The sequence below is a fragment of the Truncatella angustata genome, assembly GCF_020726525.1.
Source record: "Truncatella angustata strain MPI-SDFR-AT-0073 chromosome Unknown BKA67scaffold_1, whole genome shotgun sequence".
In the NCBI taxonomy this organism is placed as follows: Eukaryota; Fungi; Ascomycota; class Sordariomycetes; order Amphisphaeriales; family Sporocadaceae; genus Truncatella; species Truncatella angustata.
In genome coordinates this window covers 1,562,194-1,573,871 of record NW_025763381.1, presented here as the reverse complement: position 1 = coordinate 1,573,871, position 11,678 = coordinate 1,562,194, and the positions used below count along the sequence as shown (strand labels likewise).

The 11,678-nt window shown below is 48.7% G+C and overlaps 5 protein-coding genes across 5 annotated transcripts; 2 read left to right on the top strand and 3 right to left on the bottom strand.

Moving 5' to 3' along the window:
- Window positions 1-235: 235 nt before the first annotated feature.
- Window positions 236-828, top strand: BKA67DRAFT_529533 (uncharacterized protein; the record flags this gene model as incomplete). Its single annotated transcript, XM_046099084.1, has 2 exons — window positions 236-298; window positions 355-828. The coding sequence occupies 2 exons, from the start codon at window positions 236-238 to the stop codon at window positions 826-828; spliced, it is 537 nt and encodes a 178-aa protein (XP_045963511.1).
- A 2,562-nt stretch (window positions 829-3,390) lies between these two features.
- On the bottom strand, window positions 3,391-4,704 carry BKA67DRAFT_509299 (galactose-1-phosphate uridylyltransferase; the record flags this gene model as incomplete). Its single annotated transcript, XM_046097230.1, has 4 exons — window positions 3,391-4,262; window positions 4,315-4,450; window positions 4,502-4,553; window positions 4,604-4,704. The coding sequence occupies 4 exons, from the start codon at window positions 4,702-4,704 to the stop codon at window positions 3,391-3,393; spliced, it is 1,161 nt and encodes a 386-aa protein (XP_045963510.1).
- Window positions 4,705-6,595: 1,891 nt separating this feature from the next.
- Window positions 6,596-8,353, bottom strand: BKA67DRAFT_544276 (uncharacterized protein). Its single transcript, XM_046101256.1, has one exon. The coding sequence runs from the start codon at window positions 8,016-8,018 to the stop codon at window positions 7,023-7,025; it is 996 nt and encodes a 331-aa protein (XP_045963509.1). The 5' UTR covers window positions 8,019-8,353; the 3' UTR covers window positions 6,596-7,022.
- Window positions 8,354-8,594: 241 nt separating this feature from the next.
- BKA67DRAFT_544275 (uncharacterized protein) lies at window positions 8,595-10,660 on the top strand. The gene is made up of 2 exons (XM_046101255.1): window positions 8,595-8,902; window positions 9,105-10,660. Exons 1-2 carry the CDS (start codon window positions 8,810-8,812, stop codon window positions 10,575-10,577), a joined length of 1,566 nt encoding a protein of 521 aa, XP_045963508.1. The 5' UTR covers window positions 8,595-8,809; the 3' UTR covers window positions 10,578-10,660.
- A 21-nt stretch (window positions 10,661-10,681) lies between these two features.
- BKA67DRAFT_12379 (uncharacterized protein) lies at window positions 10,682-11,413 on the bottom strand. Its single transcript, XM_046094956.1, has one exon. It carries the CDS (start codon window positions 11,174-11,176, stop codon window positions 10,787-10,789), a length of 390 nt encoding a protein of 129 aa, XP_045963507.1. The 5' UTR covers window positions 11,177-11,413; the 3' UTR covers window positions 10,682-10,786.
- Window positions 11,414-11,678: the final 265 nt, after the last annotated feature.

The window sequence follows — 11,678 nt, the reverse complement described above, 5'->3', positions numbered from 1 at the left end:
TTGGTCTTGATCTTTCATAACGTCGAATGACCGCCTTCCTTATAAACAAAGTAGACGCCATTGACTTTTGCACGTTCAGCTCTGCAACCGTCGAACAGCTCGCCGAATCAATTGACTCCTAATATATATATACACAATTGTTTATATCTATATTAAAGCTTGCAGAGCTTATATTGCGCTTTACAGGCTCCAAGAAATCTGATCATTCTGTGCTGGATCTGCCCATTTCATCAAGATGGATGCGCTGAAGGAATGGATTCCATCCTCTGATGGCTACCTCCCATACTACATGTTCGGTGTGAGTACTCAAAGAATGCGCATCCGCCACCCGTCATTGCTAATTCAAACACACAGCTCTCGATCCTCGCAGTCGGCAACTCTTTACAGAACTACCTGACCCTCCACTACTCGCGACGTCTGTATAATGGCCAGTTCATCGCAAACCCTTCGCTGCCGCCCAAAACCTCGACCTACAACCCCGAAGACGCGACGAACAAGATCATTCCTGCCGGCTCCGCCAAAGTCAAGCCCGGCAGCACCACCTTTGACCAGTGCACACCCCTGGCCGCCCGGCTCTTTGGCACTTATACTCTGATCTCCGCCATCGTGAGGTTATATGCCAGTTACCATCTGGATAAGGAGCCCGTGTACATGATAGCGCTTTGGACGTACCTGGTGGCGTTGGGCCATTTTGGCAGCGAGATCTTTGTCTTCAAGTCGGCATACCTCTTCGGACCGGAGATCCTGCCGCAACTCTTCCCGCTGTGCTTTGCGACCATAGGCACGATTTGGATGATCGCGCAAAAGAGCTTCTACGTCCAGGTTTAAGATGATGGAACTCGATGCGGCAGTCTGTTGGCCAGAGCAGCAGGCTGTAACGATATGCTGAATGCTGCAGGCTGCGAGCAGAAGACCGACAAACTATAACACCGACAGCCACTGAAAAATTAGAAGGAGCTATATAGCCGCAAAGATTGGTACTCGTACTGACCGGTTGCTCATGTAATTGTAATATTGAACAGCATCATTGATGACAGATGAGTTATATACAGTGGAAGACTGCAGCTCAGTGCGAAGAGATGTAGATTCGTGAGATAATGCTAAGGGCGAGGCTTTTAACCATTATGATACTGCCATGCCGCTTAGACGAGGGAACAGGGGACTCGTCGTTATACCAGTAATCAGAAGAAGAAGAAGAAGAAGAAGAGGGAGTGGAAGAAGAAACTATCCCATAGCCGCATTTTTCTTACATCCGTTCTCTTGCTTTCATCACAGATCTGTATAAAGAAAAAGAAAAAGATAAATCAAAAGGTTATCAGGTCAGAAACGTACATTGCTCACCATCTTTGGAAGATAGCTATCCTAAATGGAAAAGTCAAGGCTGACTTGCATTACTGTTGAATACTTACTATTCCAAACTCCACTAAGGGCAGTGCCAATCGACCAGATATCTGAGAAAGCTACCACATCTGAATCGAATGTTACCTGGGATTGAATCATCATTCGACGCTTTAGCTGGAAGAGCTGGTCCACCCCGCCAACAGGAGATGCCCCAACAAGCTTGGAATTCCCTTACGTCGCTTTGAATTGGCAAGAGGGTCATGGGAACGTACTTTGATGAACAACAGTGTCGTAGTTACTAATAGTGCTGGTAGTATAGCTGCAGGATGCACGAACGACCCAATACCCATGATGTCGAAATGAGGCTCAGGACATCACCAAGCATATATTTAACAGAATGATAGCATCAGTTCAAGCACTGTCTGATTAACAATGCAATACCCTATGCTCTGCATACATCACGCGTCTAGAAAGAATCCAATACCCGTAAATATATAGTCTATCTAGCAACCCTCTCTTACAAGTATCAACGAACTTCCATGTACTATACTGCACCCGCCTTGCGCCCCCCCAGACTGTTTTTCGGCTAGAAACGGTCACTGTCTCACTCCTCCAAAACCACTATTTCCCTGCAGTCGCCTCATCGTCGCCCCCATCGTCGCCGTCATCGTCCATGGCCGGATCCATCCAACCCTCGACGACACAACCTTAAACGGTAACAGCCATTCGTTTTCCTTGGCCGCCTCTACCGACATCTGATCCGCTTTTCACGTTTTACCTACCGTTTTGAACGGGTTTGTTCCCAACAAATCCCGTTATTCATGGCTGGGTGGTGTAGTGGTAAGCACTCCGGGTTACAAATTACGTGTTTCAAGCATCTCTTTCTTGGATAACTCTCTTGGATATCTCCTGCTTTCTTCAAAGTCTGTCTCGAATTCTCCAAGGTCCAATAAGGTGCGGTATGCACTATAATCTAATTCCCGGAAGCGCAGGTTCAAATCCTGCCTTGGCCAATATTTTTTTTTATCTCTTTTTCTTTTTTTCTTTTTTCCTTTTTTTTTTCCTCCTCCTTTCTTTTTTTGAATTACTCTTCCAGCGTTTCCTTGGCTTCCCTCGTCTTGTGAACGGATAGCTTGTGATAATTAGTTTGTTTCTGTCTGCTTTGAAACAGCGTCTAATCTTTAGGAGAGAGGGTTATGTCAAATCTACGAAGAACGTAGCTACCAGATGGCTGAGATCATGTTCGTTCATGTACAACGCTGTATACCCTCTTTCTCACAGAATTGGTGTTTTGAGACGCTTCACATCAAGGCATTTTTTATTGTATGGGCCAATTTCCTCATCAACAATGCCGAGATCACTGACAACAAGCTCGCTAAAAGGATTGTGCAGGCTACCACTCTATAGCAAGTGCTCCTTCGGCCTTTGAAATGTGCACACCGTTTGACCCCGCTGGTCAAGGTCGAACGATGTCACCTTTCTTCTAACAACTCAGTGTTTGGCTAAAACGCTTCTCGTTGCGGTCTCAACTGGTGCACGTGACATGATGTGCACAACAATAGAATGCTCCTGTAAAAAACATGAATGCTAATGACAAAGCAAGTTCGGATAAACACGCGACAAGAACATTGACCAGAGCCCTACTGTGGTTGTCCTCTACTGAAAATGTATCATGTGCAGCCTCTCGCCCCCGTATCCCATGAAAACATATTTGCATTCAGCGGTGTAGACTTGGGTCTCTTGTGCCACAGAGAAGATATCCGGCTCCCTGGTAAGATTCGCTAAACAGACAACGGTTACAGAGAGTACGTCGAGGCGTGACTAAAGAGAAAAGCACTAAAGGTTGCTAAATTTGGTAACTGGAGGAGCTGAGTGGCATCAACGGCAACCATCCTTTGCACTCCAGCATGCGCCCCCTCCCAATATTTTTGCCAAATCAGTGCCGATCTGCTCATTGGTCGTGCTATATACCGGTCTCTATAAACACTTGCATACGCAAAGGCTCTACGCTCAAACGACACCCAACTCAATCTCCTTTCATGCTCTAGGCTACAACTTCTTTCTGTAGAGCTCACCACCAGAATCTCTCAGCCTGGCTGCTGCCTGTTCGGGAGTGATATCCCTCTGTGGCTCTGCCAACAATTCATACCCAACCAAGAACTTCTTGACAGTCGCGGATCTCAGCAGGGGCGGGTAGAAGTGCATGTGAAGATAGCTGTTCTCGACCTCCTCATCAGTGCCCTCAAGCGGAGCCTGGTGGATACCGGAGCTGTAGGGGAAGCTGGTCTCGAAGAGGTTGTCATAACGTCTCGTCACCTCGTGGATGGCCTCGGCCAACTTGAGCCGCTCGTCGGCGGTCAAATCGACCAAGGCTCGCGCGTGGCGCTTGGCGATGATCATGACCTCGAAAGGCCAGACCGCCCACCAGGGGCAGACGACCAGGAAGGCTTCGTTCTGCCAGACGACGCGCTCGTTCTTCTCGACCTCCAGCTTGACGTAGTCCTGTAGCAGATGGCGCCCGCCATGCTCGGCGCGGTACTTCGTCATCTGTACCACCTCGGCGGCCGGCTCTTCGGGCAGGGTGCTGGTAGTCCAGATCTGGCAGTGTGGGTGTGGGTTGGAACAGCCCATGGCCGCTCCCTTGTTCTCGAAGATCTGCATATAGCGGAGTTGCTCCTTCGGCAGAGGAGGCGCAATCTCAGATGGCGCCGCTTTTTGAAGCAGATCGAGCTTGGAAGCGACTTGAGACAAGGGGTTTTTAGGAGAGAGATGCGAGGCGTAGATTCGAGTCCAGGTGTCTATAATAGGGAGTGTCTCGGCGGGTGTCATGTCGGGTAAGGTCAGGTGGTGCTTGGGCGAGAAGGTTAGGACATAGCACTTGCCCTTGACGCCTTCAGCGCGCAGCAGGAGTGAAGACAGATCTGTCACAATTAGCTGCTTGACCACCGTGGGGTGCAGGTTGGATTTGCATACCATCGCTCGAGGCCTCGGCATCGTAATCTGCTTGTTCCTCCTTTACTGCGCTGTAATCGTTGACAAACGCGAAGGTCTCCTTGTAATCCGGGTTTTGCTCTCCACTGGCTCTGGAGTTGCGAGGGCATAAGTAGCACTATTAGTGGTCAGTAGCCGAGAGGTACTGTCATGAACCGCGACCGCTTACCTTGGGGTCATATTCAGGAAGGTCAATGACACCTGGACCTTCTTGTGCACCCCTATGCTGATTGTAAGCAATGGCCGAGGTTGTAGATCAGTTAGTACTTACTGCCAAGGGCGCTTCGTTCTGTGAGGTGAGACGAGCAGCCATGACCCTCTCAAAGGATTATAACGACGATGCGAAATGTCGTCGAGAACCTTGTCCGGCATGATGATGCAGAGTACTTGAGGTCAAAATTATGGTCACAATGACTTGATACAGGAGAGCGGACTCAGCAGCAGAACAACAAAACTATACCAGAATATATTTATTCACTTCTCGACGCAATGACCCGAAACCCCAACCTGAGCGTGGATCGGATGGCGGGGTATCTCGTACCACACAGACATGGCGGGGTTATAGTTATGGAGCAGCGTGAAAACAAGCTCATCGTGAGCTTCCCAAGGTTCAAAAAACGCGCGCCGGTGAGATTTTTTTTTTTACATGTCATATTTCGCGGTCTATGTCCCGCAGCTAACCTATGACGTAAGTAGTATTCTGCAACTAACCTAATAACAGAAGCTGCAGTTCAAGCCCGGTGGGTAGGTACAGGGATAACGTATGGACAGGGTAACAAGAGCACCGATCGCCTTGCATTTCCGGCGGCTTACGAAGTCTGGATGTGTTCACCAAAAAGAGCCTCATAGAAAAGTAAGTCTATCATGTGAGAACCAAAACCGAACGTTATTAGAAATATCACTCCTATCTATATCTTTCTGAAATATCTTACCATCCAAAAGCCTGATGGTGGTGAGAGTACATTAATAATGGAATCATGACAGGTTGAACCAACTATTTATGTAAGAGTGGAATACCTTAATAATACCATAATACACTCTAGCAGTAATGATTGGGATACCTGTAAACACTCACAGCACATCTCCTGCATTCAAGGTGGTAGCAAAATAAATTACTTAATGGTCTCCGACAAGTTTTTAGGCTGCCAAGGTCATGTTTCTAGTGGCGCTTTGGAGGGACCACATTTGTCACGATAATGTTAACCTATAATGCTTACTCATTTCAGGATTAGCACTCTACTTCGTTTCATTTCCTAATCTCTTCTGAAATGCTTTGTGCATCTACCTTCTTTATCAAACCTTTTTTTAAAACATGCTCCACCCAATTCTCTAGATCATCATGATCGTTAAGGACGGAAGGGTTGATGGCCTTTTGGTATCATCTTTGTGCTTAAGCACAACTCCAATTGTGCTTTTTTGTGGTGTTCTGAAAACATTTTATCACATCCAATCACGTATCGAGGCAATGTAAGACGACATTCGCCGTCTAATTCTGCTCTATCAATGCTGAACTCACTTGCCAAAAGACGACACGGATGATACGGGGGGTCATTAGATTAAAGTCCTAGGAACAGATCCTGGCGCTTAGTTGGAAAACCAGTGGTGATATTCGCACCATCCTTTGCCCGAGCTGGGAACAAGAGTACCGGGTTGTTATAAGGGCTCATTGCTTGCGGATTATTATTAGGCGCGCTAAACTAGAAGGGCGGTATGGGTTCTCACTAGCTGATGAATGACTGGAAAGCTTTAATGTTAGTCTCTGATGAGGAGCTGGCATGCAGTCCTGAACAGCATAAAGAAGACGTCTGAACGTTTTAGTCGTTCAATGGCTTGTTGCCTCGCTATGAGATTGAAGAAACCAAGGTTTGTAGGCTTCCAGTGAGAGATAGTCTGCGTCTGTAAACTCCTCGACTAAAACAAGGCTTTGCTCCTCTTCGGCTGAGAGGCGAGGCGTAATGTTACCCAATTGAACTATTTCAAGCTACGCACCCAAGAGAGTTTGTCAGGGGATCCATGGTGTCTGGTCGTCGTCACTCATCATTCAGTATTTTGCACGAACTTTCAAGAAACTTGATCTAGATTTCCCGTAACGTAGTCAAAATGTCTCAACTTCCGAGTGAAGGACGACTTATACGGTTCTATAGGGGTGGCTTGCGAGATCTGTGAGGGAATGAAGAAGAGCAATTTGGTCAGAACTGCTTGTTTTGCGAACAAGCTGCAATCAAATGTTATGAGCTTAAGTCGACACCAATACAGAACATGTCATGAGCAAGGATGTATTAAAACATGTTGAAGGGCAGAAGTGAAAATGCTGGTTGATGGCTGTGTTGCATATCGTAGCTGTAGTCAACAAGCGACAAAGGATTGAGAAGGTCTCACCGTGCCAGTATACTGCTAATAGCCATGATTATCTTAGAAACACACAGCCAGCCTACAGATGCGGTAATCGCCTAAACATTGCACACAATCATGGCGTCCATGTGACTGTGCAGTATTTATCTTCCTAGATAAACCTAGCTCATAATGAGGGCTAGGTATCCCAACGGCTGACCGAGAAGAATCCCCTCTCTGCAATAGAAGGGGTTTTCTTCTTAATTCTTTTAATCTTTATAAAATCCATGCATTGAGTACGGTAGCTAGAGCCTCCCACTTTCGATTGCATTGTCCCGCAGCCGAAAGTCATGTTGACATCAAGAGCAGAGTTGCGATTCTTGCTCGGAGGTGATGAACATCACCACAGCCTTGAATTGGGGAATCGAGGCTGCCCACTGTTTGACCCAAGGGTGTTGGTAGTCAAGAATCAACCCATCTTCATCTATAGGCGGATTGGGTCCATCTTCCGGCGCAAAGGGGCACCACTCCGGCACCCGGCCAAGCCAGTCGGCGCGAATACTACTTCTGAATTCCGTCCAATTACAGAGGTACCCATTGATCATACCCACCCCTTTTCGGTCATACCATGCGAGGGTGTCGTTCCAATGTTTTAGTAGTTCAGGATCTTCACCTAACGCGTCTTCCACGACTTTAACTGAGCGTGAATCCTCAATACTAACCACAAGAGGCAGATCGGCTTTTAGCTGCTGTGACAATAGAGAGCTAGCTGTTTCTCCTAGAGAAGCAGTCGCCTTGAGCAAAGAAACGGATTCGAGATCCAGCTTGTTCCATAGGGGCCCGAAGAGGCTGCGCGGATCATTTATTTTATGATGGGGTACGATGATTCTCTTGATAGGACCAACAAGTTTCTCCAACGTCTCAGCGCTTTCATGGTCGAATGCCTCGACAGCACTAGCATCGAGGTAGACGCTGTCCAACTGGGGATCGAAATATGCCCATAAGGCAGAATTCCAGCCCATCTCGCGTGGTGTTCGCCAGATACGATTCTCCGTGGTATCGCCCCAGTTATTCGTCCGCGTGTCTATACGTTGCTGCCAGCGCGCGATCGCGGGTTTTGCAACATCTCGGCAAAGGTCATTGGCTTCACGACAGGCACGGAAGACGTGTCCAAGGTGAACTCGTACACCGAAGTTCCGATCCTCCCGGAGTGGCTTCCGCTTGTCCACCATGAAGACTTTGGGCATTTGAAGCGCACACTTCCATATCATCAATCTTACTTCTGTCGGCAGATCACCGAAGCTTGAGAATCCTGTCAGCTGTGGTGCTCGCCCCTGTGCTTGAGCGGTAGCCATGACGCCTGCGCTCGCTCAGACGTATTTGAATTACAGGCGCCGTGGTTGTTTACGGTATGTTGAATAGCGAAATCTCGTTGCTTAGGAACCGTCGTTTGAGCTAACGTTTTTGGGTAAGAGTGTTTGGTTCTTTTGGGGTCTTCTAGGTTTAGTTGGCTGAAGATATCACGGGCTTCGAGTCAGTATTTATGGCGGACTCTGTAGAGTTGCTACTGTTCATTTTCTGCGCTTCCACTTGGTCACAATTATTGTAAACAGCTGTTAGGTTCGTTACCAAAGTAGTTGGAGAAGGCTAACCTAACCTTGGTCTACATGCAGATCCGTACTAAAGTAATCCGTAGATGAACTGAAGCGAGACCATCCCTGCAGCAGAAAAAGAGCGACAGTTTATGCTGCACGTGACCATGGCTGCCTGGACTACACGCCTCTGACACTTCGTTGCAAGTTGGAGTGCCAGGGAGCTTTGACCCCCTCACTAACTTGATTGAGATTAGCGCCTTCCACCCAGACCGGTCCCTGGCCTGCCTGACTCCCGGCTTGCATCGCGACAGCAAATCGCCATTTGTCCCTGGCAGCAACTGGACCTCAAAGACAGCGAGACTCATCAAAACAAGTCACTATAACCTCGAACTGCATCCCACGACGCGCATCTCCCGGTCGGCATCACTTAGCGCCACCTCATGCGACACAATCAAAGGCGACACTTGCTAGGATCGGGCTGTCCAAAGCTGGGTCTTGACTTTCCATCTCCGTCACCTGTGGCTCCATAGTACCACGTCGCACTGGTCCAGATGGGTGTCATTCGGAAGAAGACAGCGACCAGAGGAGGTGAAGGAGGAGTCAAGTATGTCTGCGACGTGTGTTCGGCAGACATTACGTCAACAGTGAGTTCTCGTACATCTCTCTTCTCTTTCATGTGTTGTTGTGGTTGCTCTCCCCCGGCCGGCTGCATCCCCGCGTCCGCCGGCCCCGTCTTCGGTGGGCGCATTCGCCTTCGCATTCCATCCCCACACCTTTTCAGACTCGCTGCGGCTCTGATGGAACTCTTCCGCTGGCTCTCTTCGGGAACTAACCCACGAACGCCAGGTCCGGATAAGATGCGCGCATCCAGATTGCAAGGAGTTTGACCTTTGCGTTCAATGCTTCTCAAGCGGAGCCTCGAGTGCTTCCCATCAACCAACAACACATCCCTACAAAGTGATTGAGCAGAACTCTATACCGATTTTCGACTCGGATTGGGGAGCCGACGAGGAGCTCCTTCTGATAGAGGGATGCGAAATATATGGGCTTGGATCTTGGGCTGATATTGCCGATCATATCGGTGGTTATCGCACCAAAGACGAGGTCAGAGACCACTACATCAAGGCCTACGTAGAATCGCCATGCTTTCCGCTGCCGAAACGGTGCCGTCCTACCGATGTGGAGCTCTCCCAGGAGGTCTCGCGGGAAGAGTTCCAAGCACGGAAGAAGAGGAGGATCGAAGAACGACGCGATGCACAAAAGAACGCAGCGCCGATGCCCCCCAAGACCAAACCAACGGCTAGTGTCCCATCATGTCACGAAATCCAAGGCTACATGCCAGGTCGTTTGGAATTCGAGACTGAGTATGCCAACGAGGCTGAAGAGGCTGTCCAGCTTATGCAGTTCGATCCTGGCGATGGCATCAATCCAAGAACCGGCGAGCTCGAGCCGGAGATGGAACTCAAGTTGACCGTCATGGATATCTACAACGCTCGTTTGACGCAGCGTGTAGAGCGCAAGAAGGTCATATTCGAGCATAACCTTCTCGATTACCGTGTCAATAGTAAAATCGAGAAGAACAGGACCAAGGAGGAACGTGATGTCCTGAACAAGGCAAAACCTTTTGCTAGGATGATGAACCACGATGATTTTGAATCATTGTCTCAGGGATTGCTCGACGAACTCAACCTCCGCCAAGCTATTACTCAGCTACAGGAATGGAGGAACCTTAGAATTGGTGATCTCCGTAGTGGAGAGAAGTACGAGAATGATAAGGCTGCGCGGATACAAAAGTCAATACCAATGGGCTCAATGGATCGAGAGCGCCTAGCCACTCAACAGCGCTCGAAACAGAGCACCCAACCAGAACCTCCTAGTGGGGCTGCTTTGCTTGTTGCGCCTGAACTGCCTATACGCATGGCCAACAACAGCCAAAACACTACTAATGGAGAAGCTAAAGCGCTAGCCAATGGCCATATCGATGGTGCCACGAATGGTGACGCAGCCAATGGCACTTCAACACCTGCAAAGCAGCGCTTCGTATCGCAGCCGATTTCGGGCGTTACGCCCCTGAACTTGTCACAAGACAACGCGCCGGACATTCATCTGCTTACGCCAGAGGAGGTTGAGCTTTGCAAAGTATCTCGCCTCCAGCCAAAGCCATATTTAATGATCAAGGAGCAAGTTCTCAAAGAGGCGTTGAAGGGCAATGGCACACTCAAAAAGAAGCAGGTGAAGGAGATCTGCAGGCTAGATGGCCAGAAGGGTGGAAGAATATTTGATTTCTTTATTAACTCTGGCTGGATTGGCAAAGCTTAGAGAGCTTGACTCATGGGATTGACGCAGCGAATATACCAACTTGAATGAATAAAGATAATATGTACCACAAACATCGGACGTCACCGTTTGCCTACAAGCGCTTCCCATTACGAACTGTGACACCTTACTTGTGTCTGATCACTCTCTATCTTGTGCTCGCAGGATTTGGACTCTGCTGATTGGTGGCCGCTGTCCAATTTACTGCTAAATCACACTGCACCAAATCCCATGTCTACCGCTTGTCTTACATCTCCAACATGCTGACTGCGAAGGGCAGCAAGCCAATTGTTGTTTTCTGAAATAGTCTGGCCCCAAGGATCCTTGGGACCAGATGTTATCTGCCTCGCTTCTTCTTGGAGCATTGCATCTGAAGGCACGGCGTCCGTCTCGCATCTTCTGCTGCGCATACCGCCCCCAGATGCAGCGCGAAGACCTCCGCAAAACTGATCGGGGTCGTAGCTCTGGGTCAGGAATGCTTCGATGTGAGACCGTGCTGGGAATGTCGATGGGAGTTGACAGAACAGGAACTGCCTCAGCACGGAGATATGGACTCCTCCGTCCAATACGGCCGGCCCGGGCTGTCTATAGTTGGAGAACATCCTGGGGTATGAAGCCCTGGTGTGTCTACAATAATACCATTGGTCAAGTATTGAGTGTTCATGGTGATCTGATATGATCACTGGCTGTGCTGGCTGTGCTGGCGTGCTGACGTTGAATACTAAATTCCAGCTCCAAGGCCCGAGGATAATGATGCCACCTGCCACCTGGTTGTGTTAACTTTCCTGTCTGTCTTATACTATCGACAGCAGCATATTTAGCACGACTTTGCCAAGGAACATCATATTCCATGCAACGTTGCTTACTCCAGCGAAGTGTTCGGACTTTGCGAGAGGCAGTTCCATGAACTTTGCCAATGCCCTTGCCGTCTGTTCGGAAGCATGAAAACAACTGGGCATAGATTTAGGTTGGACTGGTCATCTTTACAGCTAGGAAAGTTTACAAAACATTTTGATCCTTTGAATCAGGGGGTGCCATCCCAAAGTAGACCGACGCTGGGCTGCCCGGAGTTAACTTACTCGCAAAATATATTCCACAGCTGTA